General features: G+C 39.1%; 2 protein-coding genes across 3 annotated transcripts; one reads left to right on the plus strand and one right to left on the minus strand.

Annotated features, from left to right (window-relative positions):
• The first annotated feature begins 1,150 nt into the window (after positions 1-1,150).
• On the plus strand, positions 1,151-2,516 carry LOC106086232 (SAP domain-containing ribonucleoprotein). Its single transcript, XM_059362707.1, has 2 exons — positions 1,151-1,300; positions 1,353-2,516. Exons 1-2 carry the CDS (start codon positions 1,267-1,269, stop codon positions 2,246-2,248), a joined length of 930 nt encoding a protein of 309 aa, XP_059218690.1. The 5' UTR covers positions 1,151-1,266; the 3' UTR covers positions 2,249-2,516.
• Positions 2,517-6,935: 4,419 nt separating this feature from the next.
• LOC106086247 (myelin expression factor 2) lies at positions 6,936-17,367 on the minus strand. Of its 2 annotated transcripts, XM_013250837.2 has the most exons (7): positions 17,170-17,367; positions 16,513-17,042; positions 9,437-9,578; positions 8,297-8,729; positions 7,773-8,161; positions 7,571-7,706; positions 6,936-7,501 (listed from the first exon to the last, which is right to left on the minus strand). In XM_013250837.2, the coding sequence occupies exons 2-7, from the start codon at positions 17,019-17,021 to the stop codon at positions 7,446-7,448; spliced, it is 1,665 nt and encodes a 554-aa protein (XP_013106291.1). In that variant the 5' UTR covers positions 17,022-17,042; positions 17,170-17,367; the 3' UTR covers positions 6,936-7,445. The 2 variants fall into 2 exon arrangements, with proteins under 2 accessions (XP_013106291.1, XP_013106289.1); XM_013250835.2 differs by having other exon boundaries at positions 7,773-8,729.
• Between the last annotated feature and the right edge of the window lie 1,171 nt (positions 17,368-18,538).

Raw genomic sequence — 18,538 nt, forward strand, 5'->3', positions numbered from 1 at the left:
ACCACCAACCATAACCATCAGTCAAGGCTGAAAAATCGAAATCATTTGATTCTTTGCAGGATTCACTGAATAAGGTTAAGCCAAGCGATCAGCCGATATACTTTTTTTTTAATATTTGGCAGTACTTGGCATTGAGGATGTCAACTTGTTCTCTTTTTACATTCATTCTTTGTTTACGTTTTCTCCTATATGATGACATTTTCAATCGTCAGATTTGACATCCTTAATGATGTTTATGGGGCCTATCCACTTTGTGTTTTTGCATGTGACCTAACCTTCTATTAGTGAATCCTGGATTCTTTGATAAATGACGTCTATCGATTACCGTTTACAAAGAAATGGGCAATCATTAATTGACAGCTTTTGAAAAACACGTTGTGCGCCAAATTAAGTTAAAAAATGAGAAGTAAAGTATAAAAAATTAAATAAAATTAAAGGAAAGAAAAAATCGATGTACTATTTTTGGTAAAACCTGTAATCAACACGTACACACGATGAGTTCGATCATGTTGTGCCGTCTAAAAGGGCCATAGTACTGGTGGAAACAAAGGGATATGCGCCATGTTTCCACATCTATCTAGATTTGCGACTAAATTTCGAAAATCTCGTATTTTGCAAAGAGGTTTCCCATACATTTTCAATGTGAGCAAATCTACTTACCTCAGGAGACTTGCAGCAAATTTCCTTCCAAATTCAAATGCAACACCGCGTTTGCATTCAATACCGGTTATTATTGAGATTTTTGCGCATATCATATCTTTGGCGCTCTGAAACGCGTTCAAATTGGTTAACTTATTCTCTCAGGTGCGTGCGTTCATTTGTTGTGTAACTCACACAATACAAACCAAACTATTTTGAAATTTTCTGACATGCAAGCGTAAGTGCTGCGCGAGGTATGCAACTTCAGTCATGCCTGAAAATCAAAATCATTTGATTATTTTCGATGAATGGCGTCTATCGATTAGCTGTAATCAAAGCAGTCGTCGGCAAAAAAATGACTTGAGACTGAATCCATTAAATTTTTTTTACTTTTCGACTTTTTTCACTTTCCGGTTTTTATCGACTTTTAGACTCCTTCCAACTTTTCGACTTCAAAGTCGATTATTCGATTTTTTTTAATCAGTGAAAGTCGACTTCTGCGTTTTTACAAAAAATAGTCGATTAGCCGAAAGTCAACTTTTAGATCCATAGGTTGTTGTTCTTGTAACAATAAGTGACAATTTATTATTAGCTTAATAACTTAAAAACGCGTATAGTATTATAACCATGCCTGTTATCGATGTCAACAACTTAAAGGAAAGTTCATAATTTTATAAAATTTAGTCGAATACTAATTTATTTACTGTAGGTAGCAGATTTAAAGCGTGAGCTGAAAGAGCGGGGCCTTTCTGTTGCAGGCAATAAGAACGAGTTGCAAGACCGTTTACAAGCAGCCATGGATGGGGAGCCATTATTGGAAGACTCTTCAATTGTTGGAGAAGATATTCTGGACGAAGAAGGTGTTTTATCAGACGAAGAAAAGATTCTAGGAGCCGACGAAAATGAACTATTAAAGAGTCCTACGACTACTCCCACCACCATACTACCCAAAGGGGAAGGCGGTGATGCTACGCTGGTAGAAGACGAAATCTTAGAGTCGCCGACATCTACAGCCAAGAAAATAGTATTGAAACGTAAAATATCCGTCAATAGTGGCCAATCGAACGAGTCCACCAACACAACCAAAGAGAATACAGAGCCCATTGAGACCAAAATGGCAAAAGTAAGCGAGCGGACCCCAATAACTGTAGGTGATTCCAGTTCGTCGGTGGGGAAAAAGTTTACAGAGATGACCATGCAGGAACGTTTGGAGCTGAGAGCCAAAAAATTCGGCATTAATGCTCCAGCCGCAACTGCAGCTGCGCCAGCTGCTTCTAATAACAGTGGTTCAACTGACAAATCGATTTCTCAAGCCCCTGCAATGAGCAGTGAAAAACAAATCGAACTACTCAAGAAACGTGCCGAACGTTTTGGCTGTGTTACTTCAACGAATCTGGCCAAATTAGATGCTGAAGAAAGGCGGTTGAAACGTATGCAACGTTTTGGAGGGGAAAAGCCACAGGAATCATCTACTACCACCACGAATGTATCCACGGACGATTGGGCTGAGAAGGCCAAAAAACGTTTGGAACGATTTGGTGGCAGTTCATCAACATCTGCCGCACCGACAGCTGCCACGCCAGCAGTCACCGCAGCAGCTAGCAATTAATTACATACACATATTCCTTTTTTCTAATAACCTTCTAATCATAACTGTACCATTCTAAATTTTATATTTTGATTTTGATAACAAACACATACAGTTTCATACACATACATACATATATATTGTAAGAATCAATTGGTAAAGAAGCATTTCCTATAGTAGCAATATAAAATTTTGATCGTAAAAATATGTAGGTCCTGTTATGCGTCCACCACCATCCACCTTTATATATAGATATGGCAATAAACAGTAAAATATAAAATGGCTAAAATTTACGATTAAAATTTATTGTAGTTATGTACCATTAACGCTCTTACCAGAGTCTTCTGAAAGTTCGACCTACCAAAAAATTTTTTAAGTTGCAATGGACTTGCAACGGATAAAATTTAATTGGAATGCCTACGAGATCAAACGGTATACAAAGACTTCACGTAACGTCTAAAGCCCTTATCAGCTTCCAAATAATTTTCATATGCTACATATTGAGAAGAGTTCTCCGGAAACTATATATGTATATATATTATATACAAATTTGTGTACACACACATGTATGAAAGTGAATTGTTCTAGACTATTGCCCAAAAATAAATGGGATTAGCTTGGCAAAATATTGAGAAAAGTCTCAAAAAACTTTGGGAAACCATTAGAAATGTCTATAAAAATAAAAGCATTTAGATAATCGCCAGTGTGTTTTCCTATAGGCCTCCTGATATATTTATACACTACACCACTACTGTGGTACAGGGTATTATAACTTTGTGAATTTGTTTGTAACACCCAAAAAGAAGAGAGATAGACCCATTGATAAATATACCGATCGAATCAGAATCTCTTTCTGATTCGATTTAGCTATGCCCGTCTGTCTGTCCGTCCGCCTGTCCATGTTAATTTGTGTACAAAGTACAGGTCGCTGTTTTCATCCGATCGTCTTCAAATTTAGTACAAGAGACGAAGCCTATTGAAATTGGAAAACATCGGTTCAGATTAATATATAACTCCCATATATATGTTCGTCTGATTTTCAGTAATAATGCAATAAAATGATCATTTGTCATTTCATGGAAATCGGTTCAGATTTAGGTATAACTCTCATATATATATATATATATATATATATCGACCGATTTTAACTTCTAGAGTCACTGCAAGCGCATTGTTTGACCAATCTTGCCAAAATTTTGCACAATGCTTTTCTCAACGACTATCCCATTATCTAAGAAGTTTGCTTAAAATCGGTTTAGAATTAGATGTAGCTCCTATATATATGTTCGTCTGATTTTGGGTAATTTGCAATAATGTTATTATTTGTCAACCGTAGATATTACATTTTGAACATATTTGCTCGCCGAGGTCCATGAAAATTGGTTCAGAATTGGATATAGCTCCCACATTGTACTTATAGTGTAGGTGTAGAGTATTATACAGTCGGCACCGCCCGAATTTTGCCCTTCCTTGCTGGTTAACGAATGTTTTATGATTTTTTTAAGCAGGCATATTGTTGGTGTTAATGATAATATATATTCATTACCACCGTAGCGCAGCGGTTAGCATGTCCACCTATTACGTTCAAAGCCTGGGTTCGAATCCTGGCGAGACCATCAGAAAACATTTCAGCGGTGGTTTTCCCCTCCTAATGCTGGCAACATTTGTGAGGTACTATGCCATGTAAAACGTCTCTCCAAAGAGGTCTCGCACTGCGGCACACCGTTCGGACTCGGCTATAAAAAGGAGGCCCCTTATCATTAAGCTTAAACTTGAGTCGGACTGCACTCATTCATATGTGAGAAGTTTGCCCCTGTTCCTTAGAGGAATGTTCATGGGCAAAATTTGCATTTGCTATGATAATCTATTTTGCTTTGGGAAGAGTATAATTCTAAGATAAAATGAAGTATAATATTGGCTGAAAGATTTTACTCCGCTGTAAGCAAAAGAGCCAAGTCTTCTCCTGACAGACAATTCACGGCTCTACAATTCACTTAAAATGGTCTTATATATGTGCTCTTATAGCTCCAGCCGAAGACATTTGAATTGAGCCTGGCACGGGATAGCTGTGGGCACCACGTAGACTGGAACATTGAGGTCTGATCTGTATGGTGTTCATTGCAGTCGCGAGAAGTTAAGCTGCGAGTTACCGGACGCGTCCACTGGTTGCTCCATACGGAGTAGCTGCAACGCAGTCGCGGACAATTAGCGGTATCGAGCGGAGAGTCTCAGTGAGAGGTCGGGAGGCACCGGCTCTCTTTCCACAAACTTAGTTGAAGCACATATGTATATCCCGACACTGTATAACTGTAAGCATCACACAGTCTGGAACATTGAGGTCCGAACTGTGTCGTATTAATTGAAGCTTGGCTGCGAGCAACCGGGCGCGTCCGCAGGTTACGGATAGTGGAATGCTCCATACTGAGTTGCTGCAATTCCAGTCGCGGACAATCAGCGGTATCAAGCGGAGCGGCACTGGCTCTTGAACAAATACCAAGTGCCTATGGTGATCGATTTAACAAGGCGAGTTATTGACGCCTTTAAATAACCAATGGCTGCATTGTTCCCGCGGCGATCGCTCCTTTGCACCTTCAAATGAAAATGTTGCTACAACAACAACCTCAAACTTCCTCCTCGACCAATCGAGGTCGATTATGGATAACAACACAACACTAGTTACATTACCAACGTGGAAATTTGTTAAATAAATGTCAATTTTTATATTGAATTACGAACTTTTGTAGATTTTACTAAGTAGCTGAACGTTTAAATCACTGATATTCAATGAAATTTCCCCACTTTATACAAGTTTGTAATGGATTATCCTTTATCGAACCATTCGTTGTTGTTGTTATTGTAGCATTGTTTTGTGTTCTATCTTTCGTCTGCTTGGTCACAGGGCCTTGGAAACCCTGCAACTCACAAAATCAGTGCTCGCCGTATGTGCGGAGAGCTCCAACAGCTACCAACAAATCCCGAAAACCCTCCCCGTGGTACGAGGATTCTCTTTACATTTTCTTACCGCATGGACCGACACCGGAGCCTGTAGCGCGTCGGAAGTCTGCAAAAAGTTTCTTGAACCTTCAGAACCTCGGTGCCTTCTCCAATTAGGACCCATCCTTGTATATAGAAGATCCAGGGATATATCCAGCTTAAAGCTGCCTCTAGCCCCTAACAAGTAAGTAACCCCGATACAAAGTCTATCACGCGACAAGTATCTCGCCTCCACGCCGTATCATTAGTTGCCAACAGGGCGGAAGGGTGTTCAAAGTTCGTGGATCCGGTTGCCGAAACCCTCAGTTTAAGGACGATCTTTTTGCCTCGTTTCCTCATCCAATGTGGGAGGCGTCTGCTGTGTACCGTCTCTAGCTCCAACCAGCCCCATTTTTACCATCTCCTCAAAAAACAAGTCCAGGTACTTGACTTTCGGAAAGACTGGAAGCACAACAGGTACGTCAAATACACCAATGTTTCGCCATCTGGTGATTAGTTCTAGCCCCCAGCCCCCACCAAGACTTATGATGATTTCATGAGCTAAAGTTCATAACTCATTATTTCTCTTATATAAAGAAAGGATATGATATAAGTAAACCTAGAATTATAATATGAACTGTGGACATTAACTTTATAGCAAAGAGGGAAGGCTTTAATCCCCAAAGACGCATGTATCTCTATTCACGCGAGATATCTATGAGCACCACACTAATTGGAAGCTCAGCTTAGAGCTATCGGATGCGTCCCCAGGTTATGAATCCCAATAGTTATCGCACTATGAGCACCGCACATCCCATGGCAGCCGGTTCATCGGCAAGGGCTGCCGCTTCAATGTAAAACACACTGCTATAACAACATAAGCCCCGCACGATATGGAACTCAATAGTTGTGATTTGTGTGGTGTTCCTTCTTTTTTAAAAAGTGGAGAGTCTCACTGAGAGACACCGGCAGTTGCTCAAATACTGAGCGCCCATGATACTCAATATGAGGTCTGTTCGCGTACTTCTCTAGTACAAATTTGCAGGAGAGTAAAAAGAGCCTTTTCTCTCTTTTGCTGTTTATTTCAATTAAACGGCTGGTTTTCACAAAACAGCTGGTTGATGTTGCAAATTTCTGTGGGAAAAACCTCCAGTAGAAAATTGCAAGTTCTCAATTACCAAACTCTCAAATTTAAGCTTGCCCTCACGCACTCTCCCTCTCTCTTCTCCTGGCAAATAAAGTACGGAAACGAATTCCAGTAACAATTTTTGAGTACACGAACAATGTTATGACAAAATAAGTTATTAGGTCTGTTCACGTACTTCTCTAGCAAAAATTTGCCAGTACAAAATTGCAGGAGAGTAAGAAGAGCCTTTACTCTCTTTTGCTATTTATTTGAAGTAAACAGCTGGTTTTCATAAAACAGCTATTCGATGCTGCAAATTTCTGCTCGGAAAAAACCTCCAGTATAAATTTGCAAACTCTCAATTACCAAACTTCCAAATTTTAACTTGCCGTCACGCACTCTCCCGCTCTCGTCTGCTGGCAAATAAATGTGGAAATTTGCATACATTTTTGAGTACACGAACACACTTGTGACAAAACGAGATTGGCGCATTTAAATAACCATCGGACATAACCTCCACATACGACAACAACAATCGTAGTGTTTTTCACCAAGCACGTGGCAAATTTAAATTAAAACTGGCAATGAAATACAAAGACAGTTTCTATATATTCTTAAAATCTTTTTCTTTATAATTTATTAAGAAGGAAAATACATTTTTGTTTTGGCATGTTTAATCGCTACTGTATAATATATATATTTTTGTTGTCATAGATCGATTTGAATGCAAAATGTAAACACACCGGAAGGAAGGGGGCGTAAACTACGATTTTTTGTCGGCAGGGAAAACTCTTGGATGATTTATTATTATTTTTTTTTTTTTTGTTTTGCACTTTTAACTCTTTATCACACCCATGTGATAAAAGTTGTTTGGTTTCAAATAATATACGAATGTCTGGATAAAAATACACAAGAGTTCAACTTAAAATATGGTCTAAATGTTAGAGTCATACATAATATTATGTTTTAGATTATATACTTATAATAGGTATTAAAACTTAGGGAAGTGATGGACTAAAGTCAATGTTTAAAAGTGTTACGGAGGACAAGCACTTTCATCACTTCACTTCGTTACATTTCTAAACCAAAGCAGGTGGTGGGATGGTGTGTGTGACTATTTTAAAAATATGTCACTTTTACGGTACGCCCATCCATGCGAGAACCATCCATAAGAGCTATAAGCGAAAAACAAACGAATATTAAATGCAATGTTTCAATTATTGAGGTCATTGTTTGGCAAATACCTATGGCTAGTTCCGCATCTCTTTCTTTGAAGAAACGTACTACACCCAAATCATTTCCTCTGATTTCAGCAAATTTCACCTCACCAACATCACGGAATTTATCTCGAAGTGTCTGCCAAGTGCAGCTTAATGGAATCTGCAACAAGGAAAATAAATTAAAATAGAAAAAAAGTTATTTTTGAAATCGGTTTAGTCCTCTTACATTTTTAATGATAATGGTGTCAGATTTGCGCATGCCTCCTGAATTATTACCGCCATTACCACCTGAGCCCGAGCCATACATATCCAGGGCATTGCCAGCTCCATAATCGCCATCTAGAGCAGGACCAGAATTGCCGCCTCCACTGGAGCTGTTATAGGCGTTAAAACCACCTCCACCGCCAGAATTACCAGGTGGGGCATTGAAACCAGATGCACCGCCAAATCCAGAGCTATAATTATTGCCTCCAGTGCTATAGTTATTCGAAAGACCAGCATTTCCGGTGGCCAAGGGGTCATCGTTGCCACCTCCTTGCCCTTGACCCAGGTTTATACCCAAATTATTCAATGAAGTTGTCAACAGGGGATTAGATAAGGCAGCTCCTAATCCACCTACAACATTGGTGAGAGCAGCAAGATTTAGTCCAGAATTGGTATTTAAAGGCATGTTGCCTTGGGCTTTGCTATTGGGTCCGACAGGTGCCACCGGAGCAGGCTGTTGCACCCCACCATTGTTACCAAACATACCTCCAACATTCGATCCAGCATTTCCCATGCCCATGCCGCCGTTACCACCCATTCCACCGCCAACACCCATATTGCCATTGTTGACTCCCATCGATTGGTTTTGCTGATTGGCATTGGGCAAGTTGCGAGCTACATCCTTTAAAGGTTCGCCATTGGGACCCAGGCCAATGCCCACACCACCCAGGCCTTCGGGCAATTTTATACTCTCACCCTTGTCCGGAATGCGATCTAAACGTACAGTCATGCGACGGTCATACAACATTTGACGATCCAGCATAGAGATGGCTTGAACAGCTTCCACTGGGTGATCATATTCGACTACAGCAAAGCCTCGACTATTGCCATCTTTGTCCAAAGATAAATCGACGCTTTGTACTTTGCCAGCCAGTTTAAAGACTTGCTTAAGCTTCTTAGAGTCCACTTTATAGTCAAGCTAAATAGGAGGGGGGAATAAAAGAAATATTTCAGCTATTAGAAATTTTAATTCAGCTAAATCCACACATAGGTCGGCTGGCTTCTTGATGAACTGAGAGATCTTTGGCGATCATAAGAAATCATATTAAATTCGAAGCAGAACTGTTTTTTTTATTATCTCATTCTAATATGCCAAGAAATAAGAAATCAAGGAAAAACAAATTCCACACAACTCATATAACTCATCGTTTATTCCACAGCAGCCTTCTGGTTGAAAGGAAGAAAATAAAATCAACGGTACTGAGACAGAGCAAACTGTGATTTAGCCCTCATAGTACATCTTCATCTTCATATTCACCATGAGATATAAATTAAAAAAAAAAAAAAAACAATCCGTAATAATAACAAAATACAACTACGGTTACCATTTCATATTCACAAAGGGAGACGCCCCATTCGAATGGTGGATGATAAAACATCAAGCAATTCAATGGAAATTTTCATTACATTTGGAAGGCAAGTACAAGGTGTAGTATAGAAATATTGCAAATTGAGGATATCGATCAACCCATTTCAGGGATGTGTTTCTCTTTTTCACTTCAAATCGAACGAAAATAGCAAGCCGAACCAATCGAACAACGACAACAACAACTTACACTTTTGTTTTGTTTATGGTTTTTGTTTTTGTCTGTCAATTCTTAATAAACATGTTGGTAAAATACTCACATTAGCAACGAAAACTTTATTATGCAAAGGTCCAGTAATGCCAAGATTCTCCAAAAACGACGCTGAAAGCCCATAATAATTATAATTCGCTGGTTGGTTAACAAAATCATTTGACATCATGTTATAATTATTACGACCAGATCTAAAAGGGAAGATACCAACAACACACAAATAAGAACACTTTACAAAACAACAAGCAGAACAGGAGAAAGTGGATCAGATCAAATCAGGCAGAGAAAGAAAAAATTTGGCGCTCATCAAACCACCGCTCAGCGCGCCCACATATCTACTACATATGCGATATTTGATGGTGTTGATATTATCTCTCACAACACCAACAACACAGGGTAGAAAGCAAAGGCAAATACTATGTTAATTACATTATCATCAAGGCACATAAAAAAGGGAGAATAAGAAGGTTGTTATAAACTACGATTTATGGCCCATTGCTGGCAGCAACTTCTTACCCTAAAAATTAAAAATAAAAAAGTAAAACAAGTCTGTATGTTTGAACAGGCCAAACTTTTGTATACCCAACATCATGGATGTTCTGCGAACCAAGGCCTAATCAGGATATTAGTTTTCATTCATATACAAGACGGAGGTACTAAGCATATCCTTCCGTTAGCTTTCGATTTTTAATTAAAAAAAAATTGACTTATGTGCAGAACTATGCACAACTTAGAATAGTAGAGGCAAATAGTATTTCGATTCGAATCGAAATCGAATGAAAGAATATTCTTCTTCCGCATCTCATGAAGTTAAAGCGTGGGCCTATGTCTCTTGTTTCTATTGTAGGAGGGGCAAATAGAAAAGTATGCCCATATTTCTTATTCTTTGAAAAAAATTTGTCTACTGTATCCTCAAAAACTAAAATCGGGACATAAGCTTATGTTAGGAGCTATATTATAAAGTGAACCTATATATTCATGGCACAGATGTAGGACATACAGAAATACAGTTTTTAAATGTCTTTAATATTGAATTATAATTGCATAATTTAGGAGGAACTTGAATAACAGAGCATGTATATCAATGCAATCCATGCATTACATGGGTTGAATAAAATGAAAAGAAAACTGCTTCTCTGTGTCTTTAAAAATTCAAATGGAATGGCCGTAGACCGATGTTCACCAAGCTTGCCACAATTATAGGATATTGTTATATAATCAATGTAACCAAAACCATTCCAAATTTGATCGACATCAAATGGCAAATATGTCCCCTGTGCCCTCAATAAGTCAAATACGGAGATCCGTTTTTATTGGGGTCTTATCGAAAACTGAACCTATGACTTCGTAGAGTGAGACATTTCATGCAAATCGAGTGGATATATCATTTGTCCCCAAGAAAGCAAATGGGAACCATGTATATCAACCGGCTGCAATCCCATGGCAGCCGGTTGTACGTACCGGATTGACCCGATGGAGTCCTTCACGGCAAGGGCTGCCGCCTCAGTGTACAACACACTGGTACAACAACAACAACAACATGTATATCAACGCCTAGTTCTATGTAGCCCATCTTCGATCTTTACCTATGTTGTTTGTGTTGTAGCCGTAGATCTGCAAAAGGCCAGTAGAACTCGGCCAGGAATGAACGTAAATAGACTACGACATGTAAATTTGAGTTTTTTTTTTCAAGAAAGGTATTCTTTTTTAAACTATTTTGCTCAAATTTGAAACAGTAATTTGCGGAATACGGCATAAATATGAGAATATTTGAATATAGCCGACATGTAGACAGATATTCCGAACAAACTGTTTAGGCTTAAAAAGAGGTTTAACATTTGTGTACAACTATCACACAGACCACCGTAGCGTAGAGGTTAGCATGTCCGCCTATGACGCCGAATGCCTGGGTTCGAATTCTGGCGAGATCATTAGAAAAAATTTCATCGGTGGTAAAATTTGTGAGGTACTATGACATATAAAACTTCTCTCCAAAAGAGGTGTCGCACTGCGGCACGCCGTTCGGACTCGGCTATAAAAATGAGGCCCCTTATCATTGAGCTTAAACTTGCATCGGACAGCACTCATTGATATGTAAGAAGTTTGCCCCATGTTCCTTAGTGGAATGTTCATGGGCAAAATTTGCATTTGCATCACACAGACTTCTGCAATTAAACTATTGGAAATAACTAACTTAATCGACCCACTGACTACAATCCCATGGCGGAGTTCTTCATCGGCAAGGGATACTGCCTCAGTGTACATTTTCGTCTTTTTTTTTTGTCATGGGAGAGGCACATCCTGGAGTGCAACCTCCGAACGCTTCTGGGTCGTGATCCCCGGACCCTGGAACCGCCTCCATCATCGGTCGGTGAGGTGTAACCGGTGCATAGAGAGGATATATTTTCGATCTTGCTCTGGCCTTACGGCACTACGAGAGTATAGTCACACTGAATATGTTGCAAGGTGCTGTGCAAACATGCACAACAGTGGGTCACAAGCGTCGTTGTCGTCGACTTCTGCGTACTCGTTGTTGTTGTTGTTGTTGTTGTAGCAGTGTGTTGTACACTGAGGCGACAGCCCTTGCCGATGGATAACTCCATCGGGTCAATCCGGTACGTACAACCGGCTGCCATGGGATTGGTTGTTGGGATTGTTGCGTACTCGTCGTCGGACGATGTGATCCCCCAACCTCTCCCGTGCGGCAATAGACGCAACAGCAGCATCCCAGGCCCAAAATTGCTAGGCCAGTGCCGAGAATTGTATCATTTTTGCAATTGAATTTCAACTGTCTCCGAGGAAAGATCTACGAGATAGTGGATTTTATGAGTCGGAAGAATATATTATTTGCAGCGATCCAGTAGACAAAGCTGACCAACACCTGCAGCTTGCAGAGTTGCCACGGATACAATGTGCTACATGAGGATCGCTTAAGGAATGTAGGTGGGGGATTGGAGTTCAGAAGGCATTCCGGGATATGCCTCTCCCATGACGAAAAAAGGACAACACGTACACTGAGGGGGCAGTCTGTGTCGATGAATGCGTACCGGCTGCCATGGGATTGCGTCCTTGTCGTCGGACTACACCATTCCCTTCGTTATACACCATTCCGTGCAGTATAGACCTATCGCGCCAGCGCCTGGCACTAGTGACCCCTGCATGGTATGTATGTGGATAGCAGTCAAGTCTGGTACTGCCGAGATAGAGCTATACAACGTGAACACACCGCCGGTTGATTGTTGTGACCAAGCTAATGGTTACGTTTACAGGCCCGACATAAGTGGGACTAGGAGTCTTTAAAGCGCATCATGTTTCATGTAATTCTCCCCTGAGTAACGACCAGCGGGCATAGCATTGGCAGATCAGATTGAAAGCTTCACGTTATGCATGGTGAAAGAGGGTGCCCACTTTAGGATTACGAGAAGGTGCAGCAGCTCGCCAGTCATTTCCATTGTATCCTTTAATGCTCTGAGTGACTTATTTCTGTGGGATCAGGCCAACTGCTCATAATACTCACTATCGACCGACCACCCAACTTCATAACCTCTGAACAACGGGCGTTTATCAATCAGAAGAAGGCCGATTGGGTCAGCTTCAGAGAGAACACCAATCGCCGCTTCAGTGAGCTGAAACCTCCTTCAAATGTGCTACTTGCCGAGAGGAAATTCCGAGACATCATTAACGCAGTAGCAGCTGGTTTTACTTCTCGCACTGCGGCACGCCGTTCTTACTCGGCTATAAAAAGGAGGCCCCTTATATGTGAGAAGTTTGGCTCTGTTTCTTAGTGGAATGTTCATGAGCAAGATTTGGATTCGTCCAGAAGCCTCAAGGTAGATCTACATGATCCAAATTGTGAGTTGCGGCATTACGGGAGAGATCCTCTAGACCAGGCGGCATATCAAGCGGGTCTAGACAACTTTCATGCAGACACGTGTGTCCCGATTGTGACCTGGGGCCACACGACACACATCACCTGTTTAACTGCCTAGCCAGACCCACTCGACTCAGATCCAGATCCATATGAACGCACCCCTACCTTAGTTCCTGGATATGGATATTCAACAGAACCAAGCAGACGAAAGATAGAAGACAACACATTGTTACAACATTAACTGGGTAGATATGATTTGGATGTCAATATGTTATACAAATACCTTTAATCCCATATTATCATGATCGATGTGTTTACCTATTATGAGGAATTTTGAATTTGAACCCCTTTATATCTATTTAAGATTTAGGGCGGCCTTTCATATTCACTATCTTTCGTTTGTGCCTCATATTTCCAGTTTTTAAATATGTCATACAGTATAATCGAAACGGTAGCCGATTTAAAAGTGTGATTGGGTTTTCTTTGCGTCAGTTCAGGATTTCTATTTCCCCCAGAGGTTTTGGCCTGTTGTTATAAAACAAAAACTTAATCATAATTAATTACAAAAATTTAAGGTATTTTTAAAAGATTTACATTTTAACCAGGACATCGGATCGATAATTCAAAAGTTGCAAACGTTATGAACCCTATACCCTTATAGTGGAATATACTCGCACATTAAAACGGACAAATAAATTGGCAATATGTTTGTTTAACCCTATCCACCAAAGAGGTGTTAGGAAACATGAATCAACGTTGGACAAATGTTTAACCCCTACAAAACATATTCTAGCAATGCAAACTGCTATGCCATTATTTGCCCACGAACAAACATATCATTAAGCAATAAACATTTCTAGCTTTTACATTAATAAATACATTAATAAAGGTGTCTAAACGGTGAACCGTGGAGCGACACTACTTAGCGACTTATGTGACTCAAATACGCATTATTTTTGCCGGCATTTAGTGAGGAGTTTGCCAACCCTGAGAAGTATTTTTGCGCTATGCTCACACATGCGCTATGTATGGTGGGCCCATGAATTATTATTTTATATTTCGGGTACTTCTTCATTTCCATTTTCTTTAACAAGTAAAAGCGTGCTAAGTTTGGCCGGCACGAATCTTATATACTCTACACCATGGATCTTATTTGTAAAGTTCTTTACCCGGTATCTCTTTATAGCCAAACAAACGATAACGGTTAAGAATTGCTATTGGTTATAAAACGATTCAAATTACATTTCGCACGTTGGTTGAAGGTCATAGCAGAAGTCGTTGTGCAAAATTTCAGCCAAATCGAAATAGAATTGCGCCCTCTAGACGCTCAAGAAATAAAATCAGGAGATCAGGATTTTGAACGTAAGGTAGAATTTATAGAGGCAGTTACTGTGCAAAATTTCAGCCAAATCGGTTAAGAATTACTCCCTCTTAAGGTAAAAGAAGTAAAATCGGGAGATCTGTTTATATGGGAGCTATTATCACGTTATGAATCGATTCAGAACATATTAGGCACGTATGTTTAAAGTCGAGTAAAAATTCACTGTACAAAATTTCAATCAAATCGGGCGGTAAATGAGCATTTAAGAGGTTCAAGAAGTCTAACCGGAATATCGGTTTATATGGTAGTTATATTAAGTTATGAACCGATTTGGTTGGAATTCATAATAAAACAACTTATACATGATTTTAGCCAATTCGGATAAGAATTCCGCCACCAAGAGGCTGAGGAAGTCAAGATCGGAGATCGGTTTACATGGCAGCTATATGAAAACGTGGACCGATTTGGCCCATTTACTATCTCAACCGACCTACGCTAATGGGGAGTATTTGTGCCAAATTTCAAGCGCCTAATTTTAATGCTTCGACATGGGTAGATTGACCTAATATGTCATGACGATTAAGAATATATTGACCCTAGGGAATCTTACACGAATATTTGGAGGTGTTACAAACAGAATGACGAAATAAGTATACCCCCATCCTATGGTGGAGGGTATACAAAGTTTGACTTCACCTTACCACTTAAAGGACGATATCACAAGGAACTAATTTATTGTTAAGAAAAAACTGTAGCATAAGCTTTTGTGTAAAACAAACAGAAAACCCCAATCTCTACAATTTTGTTAGAAAAAAATTATTTGCAAATAAAAATATAAGCAATTACAAGAAGTTATAAGAAGTTACGGCCCAAAGGCACGTGTCGAAGTTTACTATTTTTCACAACATTGCTCCTTTACAACGAGTACTGAAGGATTAAGTTTTTGTTTATTGAGAGAGTTCCCATTTTGAAGAAGCAGAACGAAGAAGTCCTAACTAAAATGTTGTCACTAAAATTTGTAAAAGAGGTTAAGTATTAATGAAAAATCTTGATGGGGTAGAAACCCTAACACCCAAGACTCCAACCTCCAGCGACAGTTTATAGAAAAAAATTAACGAAACCCTATAAATCAACTTCTAAAAGATTTCAACTAACTCTATTCTGTTATTTTGAAATAGATGCGAAAAACATAACACATATCTCGCTGTTTGAGTCAGCACAATTACGATCTCTTACAGTTCCTAGTGTAAATATAACATTTTAATTATTAAAATTTAATAGAACTTAACAGTCGTGTATGTGAAAAGAAGAAATAATACCAGACCTAGTTAAAATATTTCTAAAACAAACGATATTCGAACATAAACTAAATGAGGCATCTATTTTATTTCAAGGCACACCTATGTATGAAATAGCTGCCTCCTATACATTATTGTACATGGTCCAATTGTTTAATGAACTGTATATGACAGTGGTACGTACTCAAGGCGTCTTGGCTATAGTAATTCTGACGATTTTTTCGCTGCTGTGTTTAAGCATCACAAATTCCAGCTTTAAGAAATTAAATCTAAATGAGCCAAAGATACAAAATGTTTTAAGAAATATGCTGGAAATTGCTCTAGCATCATGTAAACAACCACATAGGGAATTCTTTCTTTCGACTCTTGAAAACAAATATCATGAACATAAGTAATCCCTGAAAGCATGAAGCCACTTAACCTATTTCCTGCACATTTCCCGCGTATATTTCAATGAGAAACTTGACGGAGACTTTTGTCACACATTGAACGAAATCTGCGCATAGCGTACCTCTTAGCAATTTGTCATGAAAAACATTTCAATCAATTTTAAAAATTCAATATAATGCTAAATATATTTATATAACAATTAGATAATAGGGAATGTGTTCATAAAATAAAAGCTCAATACTTACGATCGATCGTCATCGCGCCTTCCACCGCCGCCACCACCATAACCATCATTTCCACGGCCACCAGCTCCACCACCACCACCGCCGCCACCACCTCCTTCTCGGATAATGCGTCCACATTGATCACGTTGTTCGCCGTGATCCTCCTTTACAACTAATTCACGGCCATTTACCTCATAACGATTCATTTTCTCCAATGCCTTCTGGACATTATCGGGATCTTTGAACTCCACAATACCACAGCCACGGGCTTTTCCATTTTCATCGTGGAACAATTCAACGTATTCTACAGAGCCAACAACACGCCTAAACAAATCCTTCAAGTCTTGCCAGCGATAATCGTAGGGTATGTTCGAAATGTAAATGCGGCAGTTGCGACGATGTTCGCGGCTGCGGTCACGTCCACCGGCAGCAGAGGAAGTGTCTGCATCGGAAAAGCGGGAACCTCGTGCTCCACGACCACGACGATCACGTTCCTTCTCACGATTCTCCGAACCAGCGTTATTATCCATGTCGTCCGAAATTTTGAAGAGCTATATAAATGTAAAAGCAATTTTTATTTCTTGAAATTCGATATTATGGTATCCGATGCTGCTGCTTTGTGAAAATTAAAATGGCGTCTGCAATCCGGCAAGTAGAACGCCTTTTATTGCCACTTACCTTGCAAAGATACTTGGCAGAAAAGTAAATTGATGGTTAGTTTCCGCAAACGGCTTTTGCAGTAAATAAAACTGTAGGTATTTTGGGCAGAATTGCTCGCTTTACAATATTTATTTCCCTTTTCTTTTCTAAGAAGGATAGAGCGTGAACGTAGATGAACGCGTGAAGAACAAATATCACGTATACATACAAACGTATAGCATTTTTGCGAAGGAATATCGTTGCCAGGTTGAAATGTTGTCAAGTTACAAAGCCATACAATAAGTGTATTCGGATACATTTGCAGTAAAAATTTGCAGAGAGTAAAGCTGAGTATTTTGTTAAGTTTTTCGAGCGGAAACCTGTCGGATTAAATGGCTCGTTTTTCTTTATTTATTTCAGAAAATATATATAAATAAAGAAAACAATAAGTGCAGATAAAGAAACTTGTTTTGGTAGGGAAACAAAAACATTTGAATTCTGTTAAATTTCGCTCGCAAAGCAATTAAAAATTTCAGCGGCTATTCCGAAAGCAAAATAGAATACCAACCCTAGAGCAGAGTTTAGAATGCACAACTGATTTATGGTCATTGTAATAGTATTAGTGAAAACAAAGGTATATTCGTCACATGTACATATAACCATCAGTCATGGCTGAAAATCAAAATCATTTGATTTTATTCTATGAATGACGTCTATCGACTACCGTTTACAAAGAAATGTGTACTATTAATTGACAGATATTGAAAAACACGTTCTATGATAAATAATGTTAAGAAATGAGAAGTAAATTATGAAAAATTAAATAAAATCAAAGAAATAAAAATTGATGTACCGTTTTTTGGCAAAACCTGTAATCAAAACGTATACACGATGAGCACGATCATGATGTGCCGTTTAAAAGGGCCATAAAGGTGGAGTTACATACTTCGCGCAGCACTTATACGTGCATGTCAAACAAAACTAAAATAGTTTGAATTGTATTGTGTGAGTTACACAACAAATGCACGCGCGCATCTGATAGAATAATTTAACCAACTCTCAACTTTAAACGCGTTTCAGAGCGCAAAACATATGTATGATTCAAAAAAATTTATTAAATCGAGCAATTATTTTACTAAAATCATTTTAAACAACATTGTTGACCATTTATATTGAAATTAGCTTTGGAAATGGCATAAATAAGCAGATTTTTCAAAATTCGTAGGTAGAAAAAGGCGCATGATATGTAACTCAACCAAATGAACGCATGTGGGCGTATTGACTCCAGCTTTACATACCTGGCGCAGCACTAATGCCTACTTCTGCGTGCAAAAAATTAAAATAGGTTGTTTTGTATTATGTCAGATTTTTGTTTGCATACTCATTCTTGTTATCTTTTTGGTACATA

This window comes from Stomoxys calcitrans, chromosome 2, assembly GCF_963082655.1.
Source record: "Stomoxys calcitrans chromosome 2, idStoCalc2.1, whole genome shotgun sequence".
Classification (NCBI taxonomy): Eukaryota; Metazoa; Arthropoda; class Insecta; order Diptera; family Muscidae; genus Stomoxys; species Stomoxys calcitrans.

Bases quoted from the DNA above. Each gene is read 5' to 3' on its own strand.
- LOC106086232 (XM_059362707.1), top strand. From the start codon at position 1,267: ATGCCTGTTATCGATGTCAACAACTTAAAGGAAA. The intron at 1,301-1,352 runs GTTCATAATTTT...TACTGTAGGTAG, and splicing joins TGTCAACAACTTAAAGGAAA to CAGATTTAAAGCGTGAGCTG.
- LOC106086247 (XM_013250835.2), bottom strand. From the start codon at position 17,021: ATGGATAATAACGCTGGTTCGGAGAATCGTGAGAAGGAACGTGATCGT. The intron at 9,579-16,512 runs GTAAGTATTGAG...CTTCCCTTTTAG, and splicing joins AGGCGCGATGACGATCGATC to ATCTGGTCGTAATAATTATA. The intron at 7,707-7,772 runs GTAAGAGGACTA...TCCTTGTTGCAG, and splicing joins ACACCATTATCATTAAAAAT to ATTCCATTAAGCTGCACTTG.